This window comes from Brienomyrus brachyistius, chromosome 3 (genome assembly GCF_023856365.1).
Source record: "Brienomyrus brachyistius isolate T26 chromosome 3, BBRACH_0.4, whole genome shotgun sequence".
In the NCBI taxonomy this organism is placed as follows: Eukaryota; Metazoa; Chordata; class Actinopteri; order Osteoglossiformes; family Mormyridae; genus Brienomyrus; species Brienomyrus brachyistius.
Window position 1 is genome coordinate 9762538 of NC_064535.1, and position 22409 is coordinate 9784946.

The 22409-nt window shown below is 40.2% G+C and overlaps 1 protein-coding gene across 1 annotated transcript; it reads left to right on the forward strand.

The window, feature by feature from the left end:
* The first annotated feature begins 1966 nt into the window (after nucleotides 1-1966).
* Nucleotides 1967-21431, forward strand: LOC125738709 (wings apart-like protein homolog). Its single transcript, XM_049007915.1, has 20 exons — nucleotides 1967-2259; nucleotides 3736-4235; nucleotides 7245-7947; nucleotides 8562-8884; nucleotides 9153-9268; nucleotides 12722-12817; nucleotides 13399-13560; nucleotides 13750-13886; nucleotides 13988-14099; nucleotides 14296-14523; nucleotides 14803-14914; nucleotides 15422-15519; nucleotides 15912-15988; nucleotides 16219-16376; nucleotides 16956-17071; nucleotides 17178-17339; nucleotides 17541-17748; nucleotides 18182-18270; nucleotides 18944-19039; nucleotides 19123-21431. Exons 2-20 carry the CDS (start codon nucleotides 3758-3760, stop codon nucleotides 19186-19188), a joined length of 3537 nt encoding a protein of 1178 aa, XP_048863872.1. The 5' UTR covers nucleotides 1967-2259; nucleotides 3736-3757; the 3' UTR covers nucleotides 19189-21431.
* Nucleotides 21432-22409: the final 978 nt, after the last annotated feature.

Sequence of the window (22409 nt, forward strand, 5' to 3'; positions counted from 1 at the left end):
TCAGCAGAAATAAGTTTAAAATGCCATGAAAACTTTCTGCATTTGGATGCCTGTATGCAAAACCAAGTGTTTGCTTGGATGACTTTCACTCCCAGTGGAGGTCGCTCTTTTCTTTTCACCAGATCAAGGATTAGAAAGGCTTCTCTTCATTGTCATGAGCATCACGTTGTCTCTGCAATACTAAAATAAACAAAATATTCCTATTCTCCAATATGGGCAAATAGCCCATGCCATACGGGAAGCATTTGGTTGGCATTCCTACAGGTGTTAAATGCTGTCCAAATATTTAATGAGCTTTTTTTTTTTAGTTTTACTGCTGTACTTGGCACTAAACTATTGTCTAGAACTGGTGGACATTATGGTAAGTTATAGGTGTGGTATCAATGACAGATGGGGACTGACCAAACCAAAGAATGGAAAGTGAATTCAGATGGTTGGCAAATTCAACGCAACAACATTCTAAATAGATTTTAGTAATGATTTTTTTAATGCTAATAACATTCTACCAAATAATCCATATGTAAGTATATGCCACGTACAATGCTAAATCTAAATACAGTATGTGGATTTTGTTGTGGTCTAAAGTTGTGCTGGCAATGGATATCTGTGGATAGAATTATATGCAATAGAGCCTTGCATATTGACTAACATGAAATCAAGTCACACTTATAGAATGAATGTAATTATATCATGTGTGATTTGTTTCTAAGCATTTATACTGTATATATTACCAAAGGTCTGGCTATGATTTATGACAAACTGATATTTATAAGTAACTATCATTTATTTTCCCAAACATTTTCATGTTGAAACAATAGCAATTACAACCAATATATCAAATATGGTGTTCTGTTAGCTAACAAAATACCACAGCAAACATGAGATTATTATGATTCACTAATGTCAAACCATAAACCATGTATATACAGAGGAAAGAAAAATCAACTGATTAGTTTGTTAGATATAACCTTCGAACCACGTGAAGGACATAAAAAGGGGTGGAGGGCGAGATGGTTATAGGTAGTTGGTGAGCCCATCGGACTGTGTTACTTTTGGACCCTGACACTTAACCCTCACCTAGACCTGATGATTGGTTTGGTTTCCTGTTTCCATATAAATGAAGCTGAAATGTATTTTTCTCCCATCTACCATTTTGTTAGCTATATCAAAGGATCAATGCATAAAAAAAGAAAACAACTGAATCAGTTAAGCAATAATTTCAATCTAGGGTGTGTGCAAGCAGTTTTCAACAAGTCCAGTCCATCCAGAACTTCACAAAAAAGTCTCCTTCCATAGAAATAGGGAGGTTATGAGATCTCATACGAGATTCTGCAGCAGTTCTGTGTAATAGGCCCTTCGAATCTGTTCTGAAGGCTTTCAAATACAAGTGTTTATCATTTTATTGCTGGTAGTTAGTTGTCCTTTACGTAAATTTTGTACCAAAAAAATACATATACGCCAGAAATATTAACCAGTCACCCTGATCAAGATAAGTAGTCAGAAAATTGGATGGATTGAGGGGATTATAAATTCATGACCACAGTATCGTCGTTTTAACAGTTATTGCGACACAATAGGTTTTGCAATATTAAGCAGCACCTTTATAACATACCATGATGTAAACAGTATTGTTAATGAATTCAAAATGTGCGTAATGTACATTTCATTAAATATAAAGCATCATACGTTAACACGTTATCAATTACAATAATATAACGTCTATCGCGGCGATTTCTAAATTCCACTTTTACTGCATTTCCCATCGACACTTTCGCTTTACGTAGTGGGCAGGAACTTCCAACACAGCCCACCTATCACCATTATCGCTACGCCCATTCTTAGCTTCGTTTTAGCCCAGAACCGTTTTTCTTCTGCACCTGACCAATCGCAACTAAATATACTCATAACATAGACGTTGGTTTGGTGTTTGACGCTTAATATATCAACATTGCTCTTGCTGATTGGACAATGTTTTACTTGCGGCACGATGATGTTTCCTGGCAAGTGAAAGACGGTGGGAGGGGGGATTCGAATGGCAGGCATCTGTAACAGAGATGTGTCTGTCGAGTCTGATATAAATTAGTTAAAAATTGCAACAACAGAGAATCGGAAGTAGACTCGATGTCGGAGGCCTTGTAGGGGTATTCGAGTGGGTAGCGCCCATCTTTGTTTAAATAGTGCACGTTTCTTTTAGCGCGAGCAATCTGATAAGGCCCAGTTGGATGCGAGCAAAAAGAAGCGGCCGCCTCGGAGTTTAAGGTAGGGTGAGTGTCTCGGCGTATGCGAAGTAAGTGGAGCAGTCTTGTTCTGGGCGTTGCATCTTCCTGGAGCCCCGTGTGAGTCCGGCAAAATGGTGATTTAGTATAACAGCAATGAGTTTCAGAATTTGTGTAACTAAACGTCGAGTCAAAATAAGTGGCTGTCAGGCCTAGCTAGCCTATATCATTGATAGCATGGCAGCTAGCTTCCCAGCTATTTATTAAACATGCTAACCGTCTCACAGCCATTTAGAACAGTTACGTAAAACACGGTTAAAGTCATTCTGCATGTTCGTCTTCCTAATGATTTTGTAACTCAAGTACGTGGTGCTGTTTAAATTTATGTATTGTTTTCTGGGTAGTTAGATGGTGTATTACCACGTAACGCTATTGATTGCGTGACAACATATCAAGCCTGTTATTGATAATCTCCGTGGGTCGTTCATTTTGATGAAAAACACTGACATTTTCTGTACTGCGCACTGTATGCTGCATTGTCACTGTAGGCAGAAATGGAAGATGGTAGGCAGTTGGTTGGATGGATGGAGGTTATTTATATAAATCGGCATAGCTCCTTATAGGTGAGATAGTAGCTGACTTAAAGCTCCACTGATAGAAAAAAAAATAAAGAAAGCGCTCGTTACTTTGTAATACTTTGTGCTGTCAAGCGACTACAACGATTCATATGGGAAAACGTACCGTACTGTAGTCCTCTTTTTTCATTTTTTTAAAATCTGAATCTGTTTTCAGTCCTTTTCTCTTAATGGGAAAGGTTCTACTGAGAGCCACATATAGGATTTCTCGAGCCCTTCTCTAGAACCTCTTGAACCTTTTTAAAGGACTGAAGTTTTATAAAGGATGGCACTATTACACTTAAATAGACGTGTGTATAATGTGGGCAAAATTGTAGGGCAGTTTTAAGGTAAGAGTACTTGAAAGAAGCAATAACACACATACACACAGTTTTGTACTGATGATATGTTGTAGAAGGTTAGTAAGAGAATTGAATGAACTACTCAATGATTGAACTAGTCACCCGAAGCCTTTCATTCAGTTTTAAACGTATATGCCATTGCCGACCAAATCTGGAAGGGGGAGGAGACTGGCACTGCTTTAAATTCGTCAATGACCTTCTAGGCTATATATTAATGAAAATGGTAATAATTTTTCAAATCATAATGTTCGTGCTGAATGCACATTTTATTTTTCATTGTAAGTTTTCAAAACGACTCTCAAAAAGGTTCTCCCTGTTTTATTAACAAGGGAAGGTATTGTCAAGCTCCAAAAAAAAGGTTGTTATTTTTGTGATATCCCTTTAATGCTTTGCAAATGTTTGTATTTTTGAATACAGCTCTCATGGTTTGATAAAACAAAGTGTTAAACCTGTAGGTTTATAATGTATTAGGTGTGAAAAGTAATTATAGCTTGATGTTGAAATTTCTAAGTTTATGAATTTATTTTATTCTGTTCTGTCCAGGGAATATGTAACAGAAATTACAATGACATCGAGATTTGGGAAAACTTACAGTCGAAAGGGTGGGGATGGAAATTCGAAATTTGACGAGGTCCTGTCCAACAAAAGGGCCACCCTCAGCACAAAATGGGGTGAAACTACTTTCAAGGCTCAGCTGGGCTCCAAACGTCCGAATTTCAAGCCCGACGTGACGGATGCCCCAAAGAAAGCCAGGCCCAGTGAGGGAGAAGACACCGAGGACCCTTTTGGTTTTGACAGTGACGATGAGTCCAAACCTGTGACCTCGCGCAGTTGTCCTTCAGCCAAGCCTCCCCAAAGCAAGCTGGTACCAGTTGAAGCAGTGCGAGCTGAAAGGCCAGTGCTCCAGCAGGAGTACAACAGCCATGCAAATGTATCTGAATCCTTGGACCCAGGTGTCCTGTCCTCTACTCAATATGATAACAATAATGCATACAGTGTTTCTCTGGACTTCAGCAGCAAGGTCTTCAACAACGCGCCAACAGGTATGGACTTTCTACAATCAGTTTTGGGTAGAGAGGTTTCCTGACCGTTAAATAAGTTTCAACCTTTTGTTCCATAGTAAAACAGCTTTTTTTCCTTTCCTAACAGTTGGAAAATTTGATGATCTTTTTTTCCCTAAATGATCGATTACAGTGGGGAAATTCAAGCGTGGTGACACTTATTTAGGCTGGTTTCTGTTTGCTAAGTGCAGGAGTATGTACATGCAAATGTGTATCTAATATAGATACAATATGTAACATGCATATACATCTACTGGAGTAGAGTAGCTAGTTAAATTTGAAGAAATCCAAGAAATTTAAAATCTATAAAACCAAAAAATGTTCATTGCCCCCAACAATAATTTGGTATCTTTAGACAGGTGAATAGGTCAGTCAAGGATTTGCAATGTTAAATTAATTTTATGTACATTTTGTTTATTGAATTACTGATCTCTTCGGGTGTGATGACTGCATTAAAGTTGTACCTGCTGTTCGTTACTCCTTTTGGATCAATACTTCTAATATTGCTGTACAGAATTACTAAATATTTGTAGTAATGGATCGAGCTACCTTTGTCTGACTGCTATTATGGAGGTATAGGGAGGCATTTTCAGAGGCGTCTTTGAGTTTATTATGTTTTTTTTGTCTCTTGTAGACTATACGTATCATTGGTATCTGGTGTGTGTACTTTGAAAGCAGTTGTCCAACATTTACTACATTTGGAATATTTCTAAACCTAAAACACATTGTCAATACTATTTTCAACCACGTTCAAATCACTCCAAATACATTTTCAAGGCATGACTGATTTTTTGTAATACTTCTATATTAAAACAGCTTGTTTTTGCTCAAGCAGTGAAAATATGTATAGACAAGTAAACTGAAGAACTGGAAAATGTTACAGATTAGTGTGTTTCCTCTTAACTTTAATATTCCACCAACCTTTTGGCGGGTCCTGATTTTTTTAAGATTTTCTTTTGTTCTTTTCTTGAATCTATAGATATTTTATGCTGTTGTTATTGTGCATCATTAGTAACTTAAGTTTTTGCAAAGATCAATAATTGACATTTAGTAATTTAGCATTTGTTCAACATGTAATCAGTGGTCTTATGATACTTGGTCTTTGAAACGTTTGGTATTATGCAATTACGATACAGTTCTATTCCCTCTGAAGTTCTGGTATTTGAGTATTTTTTTGTTCCAATCAGTATAGATTTCCTTGTAAGTTATAAAAATACATGTTGTGTATTGATCAGTTAATGAGAAAACAATAGATTAGTAGTTTCTCTGCATGCTCGTGGTTGTATGGAGTATTTCAATCTCAATTGGAACTTGTCCCTCAATATACTTAGTGATGCGGTTTTAGCCCCATTTCTGCCAGTAGGACCCTGTATCTAGTCCTCTGAAATGGTTCTTCTCAAGAAAATGGGAACTGAAGGTGAGGAGCACGAGGCACGATAAAGGGCCCTTCGTCTCCCAGAGAGAAACTTAAGATCAGACATCCTCATATTGCTAGTTGGATGATAAGTTTTGGCTTTTTGTAATTTTGTGAAGAATTATGCACACACACACGCAGATATATACAAATACATTATTATTTTTGGAAGTTTATAGAACAGATATTTCAAGTGAACATATCCAGATCTGTGTACCCCTCCACTATTTAGTAAGACGACAAGACACGCAAAGAATGTAAACGCATTGCTCTCGAGACAATATTTCGAAACACAGCAAAGTGGCAGCGGCATTTTAGTATTACAGTGGATGTATGATTAAATGCCAACAGTCTTACCTTTCCGCCTTCTAAAATTAAATAGGAAATGAGAGTGTGAGAAATGGTGAGTCTGGTTAATGGCTTTAACATAATTAGACATATAAAGAAACGCTGTATGGTGTATGCATTTTCCTCCTCTTCTTCTGATTACAGCACAGCAATTTAATGCATCTGATGTCCTGGGGTATTGCAACCTAGAAAGACTGAGCAAATTAATTTAATGTAGCCTATAATATACTTACCTTGAGATTACAGACAAAGACTCCCCATTTTTACAGCCAGGTTTTTCATTTGCTTTCTCACAAAGTCAATTTTGGTGTCATTTCAGTTTTACTGTTTGATTGTCAGCTGGCGTGTGAGTGTGCCCTGCGATGGGTTGGCACCCCATCCTGGGTTGCTCCCTGCCATGAGCTCATGGCTTCCGGGTAGGCTCCAGCCCCCCCGTGACCCTGAATGGGACAAGTGGTTTCAGAAAATGGATGGCTGTTTGATTATCAATGTGTCAGTGCGATTTGGAACAGGAGCTCATCATAGTTGTATGCAGGGCTGCACTGGCCATCTGGTTTTCCGGGATTCCTGTCGGTGGGCTGATGAGTATGTCGCTCAGGAAAGGTTATTGTAGGGTTTCCCCCGCTTGGCAAAATTTACTTTGAGGCCTTGGAGAAACTCTAAGTCCAGGGCCGATTTTCAATCCCGGTCCAACCCTGCTTGCATACTGTGTAAAACGTCGCCACTTTGCTCATGCAGAGTATGGTGTTCCTGTGGTTTTTATGGTGCTTTTTGGCAGAAACCTTTTCCATCTTGCTTCTCGATATGATGGGTAAGGTGAGACCACAGGAGGTATTTTGATAGTAGGTTATACCTCTTGCTCTCCCAAATGTTTTTATTCTCTGCAGCTGAGAGGCTTCTCAACATGCACCACACTTTGTCTGCTTCTGACAGTTTGGTATCTGGAAAGAATCTTGTTCTTTGCAGCCTGTTCCGCTGAAGTGTTTATATAAACCTATTCTGGCTTCTGTTATTGCAACTTCAATAACCCACCCTATCCTGGTGTAGATGTACTAAGGGTTTATTGAATTATGACAGATTTCACCAGCAATGATTAAAATGATATAAATTACAACAATGACTAAAATTACATTATAATATATACAGTTCACTATTATGAATAAAGGACTTTTTTTTGGATAGTTTGTAGACATCTCAAGTATTAAATTTCTGCTTTTCCTTCCCTAAAGACAAAACAGTACACACATGGTCCATTGAAGGTGCGGAGAAGCAAACCAGCACATGGTACGAAAATGCTTCAGAGAAGGACAAGAAACCAGTGCTGCAGACCCCTAGTTTAAAGATGGACACCAAGAACTCTCTGGAGAGCTGGAACTCTGCAGGAGGTGATTTGAGGCCAGCGCTCCCCGGCATTGAGACTTTTAAAGGCAGTGACTCGATGTGGTTGACTAGCTATTGGCAGGAAGATGACAAAGGGCCCACTGAGGAAGAATCGCCATCTCATGTGGAGGAGAATACACATAGCAATGAGTCCAGCCAGGAGGAAGCTGGCTTACCTGCAGGAAACTCAGAGTCTGAAGACCTCACCCAGTCTCCTCTCAGGCCCAACAACTGCCGAACCTATCGGCGGCCCAACAAATGTCAACAGGCAGCAGGTACGGGGAACGGCAGCGGTAACTTACCTCATGGCAGGGGGGGCCAGGAGCTTCCAAAAGCCGGCTGCGGGACTGGGACGGCAGACGGCAAATCTGGTGCCAGGGGTCGGACGAGAGACTACACTGTGCTCCACCCATCCTGCCTGTCGGTGTGCAATGTCACTATCCAGGATGCTTTGGACCGGAGCATGGAGGAATTGACTGCTGCTCCGGCTGACCTGGGGGAGGCGGGAAGGCTCAGGAAAAAAACTGAAATGGCCTCGGTCAAACCTACCAGGTGACTTTCCATGTACCACATTATTTTCCAATGACATATCTCTCGTGACACTACTTTCTATTTCCGCAACAACCCTACGTGCCGTCTACAAAAACAAACTTTTTAGTAAGGCAAGAGTATTAAAGGTGTCTTGCTATAACTCATGAACTGCCTTTGGTGAAGGCGTTAACCAAGAAAAAACATTGCCGAAGCATGGAGAAGGTGTGGATGCTTTTGAGGGCGGTTAAGGTTTGGTAAACAGGCTTTTCTGTGGTCTCCTGTATTTAATTGTATGAAGGATACAGCAGATTTGTTAGACAGGAAGGAGACTTGGAGCAGTGACCATCTAAATCGTTGCCGGTTTAGAAAATTAGAGAGGTAGACAGGTTTTTTTTTTAATAAGTAGTTGCATGGTTAGTTAATCCATGTTTTTATGGGATTTTAAGTTGATTTTTAGCAGGTTTTATGTTTCCACAGAGTCGTGTGTGTGTGTGTGTGTGTGTGTGTGTTTTTTTTAATGCATTATAATTTATATTTGGTTAGGAATTGATAACATTCTATAAGCTTTAACCACTGAAATGTACTAGGATTAACTATTGCTCTCGGCTTATAATCCTGTCCCATTTTAATTACAGGTTCAGGCCCTCTCAAACGAAATCCAAAAAAGAGACCAAGCTGGAGTTCTTTGGATTCGAGGAGAATGAGGGCCAGGCGGTGGAAGGGGATCCTATGTCCTCTGGGAGCACCAACTACAAGATCAAGTACTTTGGTTTTGACGACCTGAGCGAGAGCGACAGCGACGAGGACGACGAAGCCGCAGAGAAGAGGAAGGCTAAGAAGGCGAGGGCGGCGGCGGCCGCCAGAGCGTCAAGCGTAGCTGCGAGCGCAACCCTGTCAGCTGCTGTACACAGTCCACAGCCTGGTGATTCCCAGGCCTGCCGGACGGGTTCAAACACAGGTCAGGCTCTGTGCTTTGGCTGCATTGGCTAAACCAGCACAGTTTCATGTTGTGTAGCTTTTACTGTGTGTGTGTTTGCCCGGGTCTGTGAATCGTTCTTGTTTTGGGGCATTTTCTGAACCCAGGGCAATGCCTCGTTGGGAGAAAAAGATCTTTGTTGCATGCAAGTGCTTTGGAAAGGGGAATAAAACTCTAATAAGGGGTACTTTTGCTACCTGGGGCCTTAATTGCAGCATTGATTAATCATTATCTGTGTCATACCTTCCAGATAATGTGGAATTCTTAGACTCCTGCCCCGCTGTACTAGAGGCACCAAAGAAACCACAGGGAAAGCAGCTGGAGAAATCTAAAGACTGCCGGAGGATTTTCAGTGGCCCCAAAAAGGTACGGTTCACGTTGCCTTCTGCGTTCTTTTTCGCCGCATTGCCCTTGTCTTCAGCTGGCCCTGTGTTCTGGCAAACTGTAGCGCTCAAACAAAATATTTCCAATGCATGAAATAAGTTGGCAAATAACACTAGTATTTATAGCCATTTAAAAATGCGCTTGGGAAAGTAAAAAAAAAAATGTAAATACCACGACACTGTTTGCCATCGGGCTGAGCAAAAACTTTTAAAGCATTGCAGTTTCAAGGCATTTTTAATCCCTGTCTATGCCGAGTTCTTTCAGCCAGGTGTTAGAGCTGCCCTGTGCTAAAATGTGATGTGGAGCCTGGGTGATTTGGCTCTTGCACCTCCTAATCTATCACGGATTGTGCTTCTCCCATATGTTGAGCAGAATAAGAACTAGAAACATTACTGCCAAAGTCTCCCTCTGTTCCCCTAATACACCTTATCAGCCTTTGAGCTATGAACAGGACGAGGACAACAACTTATCACTTTTATTGTGATTTGTTGTTTCGCTAGGTAGATAATCCAGCTGTCCCAAAACTTCAAATGGCTATCCTCCATGTCATACAGGTTCCATAAATTTACATTTTGTTTTTATACTAATAGAAGAAGAATGGATAAATGCTTTATTTTATGGTGGTTTAACTTTGAAAATGATTAGACTGAATTTCCATTGCAGTAAGCATCTCTGTGTGATTCATGTTCTTGTGTGCAGGAAACACTGGCTTATCTATTCATCCTAGTTGTAGTGACATTTATATTAAAGCTTCCCAGCCCTAAAGAGCTATTTCAGACTTACAGTAAATATTGTCGGAATATAGAATGAACCGGGGGAGGAGTGTAACTTGCCATCTCTCACCATACTGCTTAATGCTGCAGTCTTGCATCTGATTATATTTTTAGACCTTTTGTGTTCATGATCATTGTGGTTGGCTGATTTATTTTCTATGGAAATTAACAAATGCTCCGAAATGAATCGTGATGTGAATTGCAACCTTGCCAGAAGATGAAAAGAACACGTCACTAGTATGATTACTAGTTTTTCACTCCTTAAATTTCCTGAATTGTACATTTTTTTTCTGAAACGCTTGTTTTATATTTTCTTAATTGTTCAAATGCAGCTGCATCCTGGGCTTTTTCTTTGGCCAAGTTGTCTTGTCACTTGTTTACAGGATTAAGTTAAATCCCAAATTATGTTTTCATACTTTGTTCTGAGCTCAGAAACCATGTTTTACTGTTTTTAATGATTTTTTTTCCTTCAAAATTTAAGTTTCAGATATATCTGTTTCGTTCCTTTGTGCTCTTTCACATAAAGCAAATTAATATTCTATTTGTTCGTGTAAAATGTGAAGTACAGTCTTTCACAGGCTTAAAATTTCAAATGGTCGCTTTAGGATGTTTTGCTCTGGCACGGGTCCTCAACGAATTGTGATTGAAAGTTGTTTCTCTTCCCTGACTCAGTCTGTCGAATTGTTATTGCTCTTGTTGTTTTAATAGTCTCGCCCTATTTGCATGAGGGAGTATGTATGCATAAATGCACTATTGATGAAACAATCTCTTTAGCTGTGGTGTTAACGTATTCCAAAAATGAAGCAGTCTGTAGCTGATAATTTTAAATATTTTGCAAATACAGTATCGAGTCTTGAGTCACTGTCAATCTTTCATCAGCACAAAAACTAGGGTATGCAAATTCCATCAGGACAATCATTCATTAGCATGCAAGATTACTGATTGATTAATTGATTAATACCATGCTGATCCAAAAAAAAAAGGTGTGACCTGATCATGCTAGGGCCACCAAGTATGTTGGTAGCATCAGTGCTTCCACTGGAAAAGTTTGTTTGGAGCCCTGATCAGACTTGGCAGATAGCTGGATGGAACTGATTCGTGCTTAGGTGAGGCATCTTCCTCCAGAAGTATGTTTGGTGTCTCCTGCAGAAAGAGTGGAGAGACTCAAAGGAGTCACTGGTTAATGAATGTTTTTTGTTCCTTTAGTAATTACTTTTTAGAATAACTCACCATCCGTCTATCCATCCACATTTTGTCCAGTAATATGGTCACAGAGGGTCAGATGGAGCCTATCCTTTGTTTTAGGATGCTTGATTGGTTAGTCAGTTGTACATGGGTGACATATTGGCTTTAGGTGTAGAACTATCTTCACACCTTGGGGGTTATGAATTCAATTCCCATTTTTGGCACCCCATGTGGGGAAACCTAACTGAATCTGTGAGTTTACTGCGGTCACTCAGATTTCCCCTGACAGTTAAAAACAATGTTAGCTTAACTGACCTGTCTATATTGTGTGTATGGCTGAGTGCCCTGTGATAGACCAGTGCCCCCCACCTCATGCCCTGTGCATTAGGCTTCAGGCTTACCGTGACTCTGTACTAGATAAGCAGTTATGGAGTTCTTGTTATGAAAGACGGTAAGTTCGTTTTTGTTGTTGTATTCAGTCTTTGTCATCAGTTTAAAATCTGACTCTGTTTATATAATTAACTTTCAGGTAAATTGTCAGTTGGGGAATGTAGTTTATCTTGCTAAAGTAATGGACAGTTGGAAATTTACATACTAGAAATTTGTATGTGAATAGCAGCTATCGTTGCCAAGGAGCATCCCTGTGAAATGTTACTTGCTTAGCTGGATTTGTCAAACTTTTTTAACAAGTTGTCAGTTCAGATTTTTGTAGTCAGGATGACCTTCGCACTGGAGGAGATGTAATAGTTTTGAAAAGACTTCTGAAAAGTTTTGAAAGAAATTATTAAATTGTGGGCTAATATAGAATGTGCTTTGCTTTATTTGCGATCCATTCGTTGGATTTCTTTTCCTACTAAAGTGATTAGGCTGTCAACCGTAGTCATTGCTTATCATTGTAATAAGCTTTTTGGGTGCTCCCTGCTGTCTAATACTTTATTGTGTCCTTATATTATGAGGGTATTTTGTATGCTGTTGGACCTTCATGTCGCCTCTTTTGTTCCAGGATATATATTGCCTTTTACTTGCCTTGTCAGCGTTTGGCGTTAGTTAATACAAGCATATTCTTTCATTTTTTGTCACCTCAGCAGTCTCTGAGAATCTCAGAATTCTTGCTTTAAAACTGATATTTATACAGTTTCCAAATGTATGCTGGGGCCTCCGGTGGTGCCCAGATCAGACTTGAGTTCAGTCCCCGTCGTGCTGCTATAGCCGTCTGTGTTATGCAGGCCCTAAGAACACGACTTGACTTGCTGGACGCCTGCAGTTTCACGGGTGATATTGGGAAATCCGAGCGGCTTGATAACCTGTAAGGCAACTCGCAGCTCATAGCCTAGATGTGCTCATAAGTCTGCAAGGGCACCGAGAGGTAACCTGCCATGGGTTAATTTTTTGATATATTAAATGTACAGATTATTAATATGGCGTGGAATTTAATTGATAATGCGAATTGTAATTCCCCCTGGCATCTTTCTCCTAGTCACCTGCAAAAGCCGTTTATAATGCCAGACACTGGAACCAGCCCGAGCCTGAAGACACTCCTGCCCCTTCGCTATCCCGATCCCAGACTGCACCGGTAAGCAGTGCTTTCCAGCCGGATTTCTCTTCTCAAAGCCATACGTGAAATATAGCCTAGCCGGCCCGGTTCTCCCCACCTGTGAAGCTTGCCAAAGTTGCCTGGATGTTCACTAGATAAACACACACAGTACTAGAAGGGATTTTTTTTTTAAGTTGCCATACATAAAATCCACACATTACCTAACACAGAAGTTTTGTGTGTTTATATCAGGGCTTCACGAAACATTATTTTCAGCATTATCATCGCAATTTGCGCATGTCCGGTAATCACATCGCCTTTGTTGGCAACACTGTTATTAGTTCTGTTTGGGTATAGTTTATTTTTGTGTGATTTTGTATTTTTTGTTTTATAAATATCGCGATATTAATCACAGATATTTCACAAATCATTATATGATATCGCGATTTTGGTGATATTGATGATATCTATCAAATTCAAGAGTGTTCAGACTAGTGATTCTGTTTGTGCTACATAAATACAGAATGTTTTGAGTATATAAATGATATGGGCATAACATTTTGATCTAATTGTTTATTGCACTTTTTTAGTGTAATTAATGAGTTAATGTCTTTTTGCAGGCTATTTTGTCCCAAGGAAGCACAGAATCAAACACCCGCAAGGATGACGGTGTCTTCAAAGCACCAGCTCCGCCCCCCAAAGTCATTAAGTCTGTTACCATCCCCACTGAACCGTACCAAGACATTGTCACTGCACTGAAATGTAGAAAAGAGCACAAGGAGGTGAGAATTTGACTCAACTTATTTTCTCAGATGTGTGTCAGATATAAAGTGTTTCATATAGAATTTTTTTTTTCCACTTGCCATGTATGAATATTGAAGTGTTTCCTGTGCGAAACTTTGCTTTGTAGGTAGCACTTTGTTGAATAGAATACTGTACTGAGTTTTGTCTTGTATATATTTTCTTGCCAGCTGTACACTGTCGTCCAGCATGTTAAGCACTTCAACGACGTGGTGGAATTTGGGGAGAATCAAGAATTCACGGATGACTTTGAGTACTTGGAGACTGGCCTGAAAAGTGGCCAGCCTCTCAACACACGTTGCCTTAGGTATGGCTTTTACCCACAGTGCTCTGGGGGGTGGGGGGGATGGACGACCCCGGAAACTCAGATTTACACTCTGACCGGTTTTTCCATCTGCTGGTATCCAGTATAATCAGCCTGGCCACCAGGTGTGCCATGCCCAGTTTCCGGATGCACTTGAGAGCAAGAGGGAAAGTCGCCCAAGTCTTCAAAACGCTGAATGATGCTCCGCAACATCCGGTAGGATGGAGGAACTAAACCGAAATAACCTTTGTTCTGTTGCTGATTGTCAGGTCACAGTGTTTTACCATGAAATGCACTACTCTGACATTTATAAGCATTGATATTTTTAATTCCACTTATGTTCATTTTGGTTTATTTTGCGTAGATTTTGGTGATACTGCTTCTAATGTTTTTCTCCTTGTTTGTCTCTCAGAATCTTGCCCTCTGTACAGCTTCTTTAATGTACATCCTAAGTCGAGATCGACTCAACATGGACCTCGACAGGGCCAGTCTGGACCTCATGATCCGCCTTCTGGAGCTTGAGCAAGACGACACAGCGGATAACCAGCTGACTGCTAAGGAGATGGGCAAAGTGAAGGAGAAGATTCGAAAACTCTGCGAAACCGTCCACAACAAGCACCTTGATCTTGAGAATATCACGGTCAGCTCATTGGCTTCTCCCATATATCTCATTCCTGTATCCATCTTGTCTTGTAATCCTAGCCAGTGTGTGTGTGTGTTTTTAGTTTTTAGTTATGCTTTTCATCTAATTACTGGGGTAGTATTTTTTTTTCCTCATCATTCAGCGTAAATTAATTCTTTAGACTTAAATAAAATTAGTGGTGATCTTGGAGTCTTTTTTGCATCAGGTAGTTTGATGCCAGTAATGTTTAGATACTTAAACATTGTCAAAATGCCAGCAATTGTGCTTTTGTTACAGACAGGACATTTAGCCATGGAGACTTTATTGTCCCTGACCTCAAAGAGGGCAGGCGATTGGTTCAAAGAGGAGCTGCGCTTGCTTGGAGGCCTGGACCATATTGTAGACAAAGGTAAAGTATGTCTGTGGGCTCTTGTGGCTTGTTTTTTTTTTTTTTTTTTTTTTTACATCAGTTTTTCCCAACCTGGTCATCAGGGACCTGCAGACACTGTCCCGGTTTTTGCTCCCTCCTACAGAAAGCTGACAGGAAGTAAAAAAAAAAAAATATGGATCAGCTGGAGGTTCAGATGAACCAGGTTGGGAAACGCTGTTCTAAAGTCACATTTGGGGGATCAGTCAATAGTGAATCTTTTTTTTGCATGTCGTTAAATGTGATTTCTTTTTCTAATAACTTCACTCTCACCACTAGTATATTGCTTTGTTTAGTCTAAAGTCAGGGGATTAACTGGACGACTGAAAGCCAGGAGTGCCTCAGGGATCGTAAAATAAGCGATTTCGTAATCCTGCTCTGGGTGATGCGCTATATGCTTAAGTGTAATGACTGGAAAATGCTTTTGGGGCCCGTATTACTGCAAGTGCCCTTTAATAGTAGAGGTAAATCTGTCTCTCTCTCCTTCAGTGAAAGAGTGTGTTGAAAACCTAAGTCAAGAAGATGACAAGGAGAACCTGGTTGCATCTTTATGGGGAGCTGAGAGGTGTCTCCGAGTGCTTGAAAGTGTAAATGCTATTTTATCTTTAAAGTGGCAAAAATTGAATCAGAGGCAGGATAAGTGCCTCTGAGATTCTAGATCTCTTTGAAAATAAAGCTTAGCTCTGCAAGTTTTGGAACAAAATACTTAAGCAAAGGAGTATTTATAATATTTCAGTGCAACTTAAGTGCCTGTTCAGCAATGGTTTGTAATTTATACATGTTTGTTTTGGGTCTGATCATAATCCTATGAGATAAAATACCTTAAAGAGCTGCCTGTTCCTGAATTGATAAGTGCATGCTTATTTTAAATGTCATGTGGTATCCTGTATACTTCCATGGGGTTATTTTTGGTGTAGGTTGTATTCAGAATTTGAGCAATTGGATTTCTTTAAGCATTATGTCTTCCTGTTTGTCACAGGTGACTGTTCACAATCCAGAGAACCAGAACTACTTGATAGCTTACAAGGAATCTCAGCTTATTGTCTCCTCTGCCAGGTAATCCCCCCCCCCCCCCCCCCCCTTCATTTCCTTACAGTTTTAGATGTTCGTTTCTGCGTTTTTCCCTCTATAAAAAAAAAGCTAGTGACACTAAGCTCTCGAAACCGTGTTAAATATAACTCTTCCTGTCTCGATGCAAAGTCCCCTGCAACTGTTAACTTTGTCAGTGTGCCTGTAAGTGGTTATGTAATCGTGCTCTTCCCCGGCTCCTCCGTCGCCATCCCCAGGGGCTTGCGGCATTGCGAGGCAATGATCCAGCGCTATAGCTGCCAGGTGGACTCTGCGCCACATCAACCTCTCTGGCGCGTCAGCAGCGTAGGCAAGGCCGTGGAGGACTGCATGAGGGCCATCATTGGGGTTCTGCTCAACCTCACCCATGACAACGGTACCGGCACCTGCACTCACCCCTCCCCACTGGGGCGAGCTGGTCCTTTCCGCTATGTGTTTGAATATTTAGTAGAAAGTAACTTCAGCGAATATCCAACTCGGGACACTTTCGTTGTCGTTTTTTCATTCCTGCAAAATATTCTAGTGGATCCCTTATATACTTTAGTATTCAGTTTAGGATTTTGACATTCTGGTCCTTCAGTTTTGTCCTTGTAAAAATAGAAATGTTTTGGTTCCTTTTACCACTGAAAGGTACATTTTTAAAGCCTGGCTACATTTCCAAGTATCTTGCCTTTTACTCATTTTCCTAAATCTGCTTAATCTTTCCATTTTTCCTTCAGTCGCTATGACCCTAGAAGACCAGCCTTGTGCTGGGACCATAAATTCTTAAGTATAGCTCGGGCTTTTTGGGATAAGCCTGCAGTCTGCTTGGCCATTAATGAGTCTCCAGTTTTCAACTTCTTTAAATTCTGCCTTTGCATTTATTTAAGCTTGTTAATAGAAGCTGGGAAAATGTGTGAAAATGTGTTTTCTTTTTTGCAAATGCTTTTCTACAGTTGGTCTCTTCTCTCTCCAGAATGGGGAAGCACCAAAACTGGGGAACAGGAAAGCCTCATCATAACAGCCTTGAATTGCGTGTTGCGGGTCCCTCAGTATCTACCTCAGGAGCAGAGATTCGATATTAGAGTACTGGTGAGCAAAGTGTCCTCCTTAAGTGAGGCTCTTACTGACCTGTGTCTGTTACAGTGAGCTTGTCAGGTTTAATGGTGCACTCGACCTCATTTGGTCCTTTTTGCAGGGCCTGGGTCTGCTGATCAACCTAGTGGAGTATAGTGCCAGGAACCGGCACTGCCTGGTGGAGATGGAGGTGGACTCCGTACCCTTTGATTCTATCTGCGTGGGAGAAGGGGAGGATTTGAAGACCGAGGGGTCTTTTAGTGCCATTTCGGCCTTGGTTCAGGTGCGCGTCCAAGAATGTGGAGGCTCGCGTCTTTTGCATGAGATTTAACGGAAATCGATTACCTTAATAGGCTAAATTAACTAGGTTTTACTTTAACATAAAATGATTGTAAGCACAGCATTCCACATGGACACTAACGACATCCACAAGATGCTCAGTGTACTATAATGGTGTGCTTTATCTATATATTGCTCTCTGCAGCTTTTCCTCCAGCGAGAGCGGGCAGCGGTGCTGGCCGAGACCGAGACGGACGACTTCATCAGCGACGCACCTAAACCACAGCAGGATCAAAGCGGCGAATGGCAGGAAACTTCTGGCGAGATCCAATGGGTGGCCTCTGAGAACAATGACAAGGCCGATAACAACGAAAAGAAAGAGGAGGAAGAGGAGGAGCTGGACCTGAACAAAGGTAATGGGGCGGCAGCTTTATCAAAGCCCCATATATCTGAATGCCAGCTGTTACTTCCTTTTGTGTCATTTTTATAGCCACGTTTTTTCTGTATGTGGCCCTTATTAGGTGCCCAAGTGAAGTGTCTGATCGTGTGTCTGTCACACATTTCTTTTTTCCTGCTCTCTGGTGATGTTCTTTGTTTCTCAAAACAAGTCTCTAAATAATAAGGATTGGACCTGAATTTTGTTGGTTACTGGTGTTATTGGATCCTCACCCTGGATCCCACTCTCAAACGTTTCAATGTTTCAGTCCCTTCCTCAGTGTAAAAACAAAAAACGAAGCCCTTTCTTTCATCTCATTGGCCCTTTTCCTTATTTGTGTTGTCAGTGTGTCTCATCGCCCCCTTTTTGCCATTGTCTGCTCCTTCACGTCTTTCTCTCTGCAATTTCAGCTCTCCAGCATGCTGGGAAGCATATGGAGGACAGTATTGTGGCTTCATATACTGCACTACTGCTGGGCTGTCTCTGCCAGGAGAGTCCTGTAAGTCAGCAGCCTTCCAGCCTCGTGCATTAGTACCACTACAGGCAGGCAGAGTCTGTTTGGTGCCTATCCTACTCATTCACTAGGACGTTTTATATGCAAGCATATTATCCAGACTGTAGAAGTACAACATACTAATTCTTGTTCTCTGTTAATATGCTGGATCAATAGGTTATATTATAGTACTTTTGTTACATTTGTAATTCTAAGTATGATTTCTGAACATTCTGTCTTTTAAAAATGCAACCTTGAAAGTACAACTCCATAATAATGTGGGTGATTTGTCAAAATGACTTCCCACCCCTTTAAATACAAAAATTGGAACTGCCGGGGGTGCTGCCTCATATCAATAATGAGCTACTCAGTTGGATGCTGGTTTGAAATTTGAAATTGAAAGTCATCATTTGAAAAGATAATGATTCTTTGATATTGTGACCCATAGATATGCCTGGGTTTCTGTTTTAATGTGAAGGTCGCTCCATTTATGTTGCAGCAACACTTTCAGTGCAGTGCTAATGTAAACCGTATGGTCTGGCATTGATGAGTTGTTAGACGTTTTGAATTTACCACATAGGTACCATCTAGGCGGAAGTGTGCAATATTTAGGATTCATTTATTTTTTTGCCGAGACACTAAACGCAGAATATAGAACCTCCCTGTTTGTGTCTTTCAGATGAATGTGACTGCTGTGAGGGACATTTTACCAAAAGGAGATTTCTCAATAATGACAGAAATGCTCAAGAAGTTCTTGAACTTCATGAATCTTACAGTAAGTATGTCTTGTATTTCTCGCAAGTGTAGTCTTTGTCAGTTCTGCCAATCCTCTAACAATCTCTGTTGCCCTCCCTACAGTGTGCTGTGGGCACGACAGGGCAGAAGTCCATCTCTCGGGTTATTGACTATCTTGAACACTGCTAGCAGCTTGGTCCCTTTGCCTGTGTCAGCATTGCTTGCCCGTGGTAGATGGTCAGAGGGAGGAACATCAGATAGGTCAGCACCCAATTATCATCGGCGAAATTGCAAGGACTTTAAGAATAAATCTGTAACTGATCATTTTTATTTCAGCATTTTACCTGTATTTTTTCTGGATTTCAGAAATCAGCTTGTGTATAAAGTTTTTCAAAATTCCGTGGCTCAGCAGGGGGATGGGATCTGTATGTAGTGAAATGTTTACATTTTTTAATCTTTCTGAACTCTCCTGTAATTTAGGTGCAAATCCTACTATCCCCTGAAATAATTTATTGTTTTGTTATGAAGCAGTAATTATCAGCTAATTTCAGTTGTGAAAGGTTTTAAGCTTATACATATAAACTATTAAAAACAGATTTTTTTTTTTTTTTTCCTTTTTTCCAGTACTGTTAAAGCTTTTGTCCCCATCGCGTAAATGTAGATCAGTGATTTCTGAATGGGTAAATGTTTGATATTTAATTTGTTTTATCTTGAGAGAAGGTTGAGTAATATTTCCTTTTGATGCTGATCTTTGTGAACTTTGCATATGCTGGTAAATAAACTGTTCCATTGAAGCTTCCTCTATTTGCACAGGGAAACAAATCTAGCATTCAAGGTGTCATTAGTGATATGTTGCAGTACACGCCAGAAGCTATTTTGTTATTTTTGCCTTTTTGTTCTCCCTCTCTGATTATTTGTTTTAAATACCGGTAAAGTTGTAATGCTAGGATTAAGTAAACCCTATGAAAGCAGTGTCACCTTTTATATGGACCATTTTCATAGGGACACATTTCCGTATGATGATCTCCTCAGTGAGGTAATAAAGACTTAAACAGACCACGTGGAACGTCCATGCAAGAATTCCCATTCCTGATTGGTCCCTTTTCCGAGACTTGTGTTTTGGCAATTGAATGAGTTGGATCAACTTTTTAGCGTTGCAAAGTTGCCTGGGGAAAAAAAAAAAGAATGTTTGTCATTTTGTACTGTTTGAAGAGAACGTCTTTACAAACCTGGAAATTAACGCTAGCTAGCATGATCTCAAGTCCGACCTCCTGTTAGCTGCCTCACACCGGTTGCGTATAGTTGGGAGACTGGATGCGTCATTGTCTGTTTTGCTCCTTAAGTCAGCGGCAGAATACATGCTGGTCATTTATGGAAAACTCCTTGCCAGTATCAGTGTTTTTGGTTCAGACCAAAGAGGGATTCGCTGTCATAAATTATGTGACTACTTGAACGTTCACTTTCTGCCCCGGAACAAAACGCTGAAACGTTAAGGAAATGCTACTCATCAGTTAAAGCTGGGAGGTTGAGGCAGTCTTGGGTTGTTCTGATTTCTCGTCAAACATTGACACATCTCGAAAATTAAATGTATAATCGGCGCAAGGAAAGACTATTATCCCATCCCTCCTTTACACCCAACCTGCTATTGTAGAGATTTTTATCATTATGATGACCTTCAATATGAAGAACTCTTTCATTTTAAATTCATTTAAGAATTTTTATATTTATATATGTAACTCGGCTCAGTCACTGTCTTTTATGGCTTAGCATTAGTTTTTAATCTCACTAATTCATAATGTAAGACCAAACAGAAATGTTGCTTAGTGAGGGTCTGTAGGCCACACGGACTCTGTTCAGATCTTTGGCAGGTTCTTCATTTTTCTTTCTATTTTGTATGTTGTGTCTTTTCAGGCTTATGTTTCTGCAGTGCAGAGGCATTGTTGTCCGTTCCCCGATTTTCAGATTTAGCAGTAGCATACATACCTACTAATATATTGCCAGAATCAGAGGAACACACAAGCTCCCTCTGTTTCACACCCCAAGTTGACCTCTGTAAGCTAAGCGTACAAGCCGTTTACTTAGAATATGATTTCAATATGAATGGAAAGCAAATTCTTGTACATATATTTGTAAATATTGGTTATTGGGAATTAGAATTGTAGAATACTTTTCTGAATCCAATCCTATTTTTATTTTTTTACAGTATTTCTCATTTATTTGACAAAGTATAAAGTCAACTGCAGGACAACGTTTGTACCAGTTTCAAGAATGTTATGTGTAAATAATTTTAACTTCAATAAAAATTGCTACTTTCGGTATACTTTTTTTCTCTTTGTAGCCCTTTTTCCGTGTATGGGAGTGTATTTTTGATAGCATGTCTTTCTGCCTAGCTGCCAAAGTGGAGAAGTTACAATAAAATTATTTGAAAAGGACGAAGCTGCTGCGTCATTTCTGGTATTGTGGTCGGCATTTTATTTAACTGTACAGTAGTATTTGGCTTCCTAGTGGTATGTCATTCACCTGTCATTTTTATTCAATGGGTTATTCTGTCTAGTAATTCATGATATAGATGCAAAAATTCTTTATGTATAAGATTCTTGTGCTCTTTGCTTGTATGAACGAGTGTTTCACTTTATTGGGATTAGTGTGCTGCATACCCAGAAGATGTATGTACTATTATGTAATTTTAACAAAGATCAGCTCTCTAGCACAATTTTCCTTTTTGTAAAATTTTAAGAAACTTATGACCAAGATGTTAACACACATTGCATGTTCTTCGGTCTCTTTTGTCATCATTTTTTAAACTGCCCGATTTATGTCTCTGATCTCTGAAATGTTTTTGATCCAAAGATTCCATGTCCACTGTATACTGGGTTGAACAATGAAACTGAAATGCTTGGTCAATAGTGTTTGAGGTTCTTTCCCTATGAGTATGAAGATTGAATTAGCAGAGCAATAGCACAGCTGTATCTAAAATATCGCAATCCACACGACATAATGGGAGACAGAGTTGAGAAGAGGACAAATTGTCGGTGCGTGTCTCGATGGTGCATCTGTCACCAGGACAGCAAGTCCTTGTGGTGTATCGAGAGTCACGGTATCCAGGGTAATGGTGACATACCACCATGAAGGAAGGACCACATGCAGCAGAAGTAACTGTGGAAGTGAGAGGAATCTATGAAAGGGATTTCCAGGAACTAACCTGGAACAACGCCATGGGTGCCCAACTCACTGCAGAAGTAAACGGGCAACGCAACTCTCCTCTTTCCACCATAACTGTTAGTTGGGAGTCACACTGGGTCAGTATTCATGGTTGGGCTGTTATAGACAAATTTTGGTCACTCTTGCCAATGCCAAACATCAGTATCTATGGGGCCAGGAATGCAAATCTTGGGCTATAGACAATGTGA

Coding starts and splice junctions, on each gene's coding strand:
- LOC125738709 (XM_049007915.1), top strand. CDS start 3,758: ATGACATCGAGATTTGGGAAAACTTACAGTCGAAAGGGTGGGGATGGA. Junction 12,818..13,398: donor CCCGATCCCAGACTGCACCG/GTAAGCAGTGCT, acceptor GTCTTTTTGCAG/GCTATTTTGTCCCAAGGAAG. Junction 14,524..14,802: donor TTGATCTTGAGAATATCACG/GTCAGCTCATTG, acceptor CTTTTGTTACAG/ACAGGACATTTAGCCATGGA.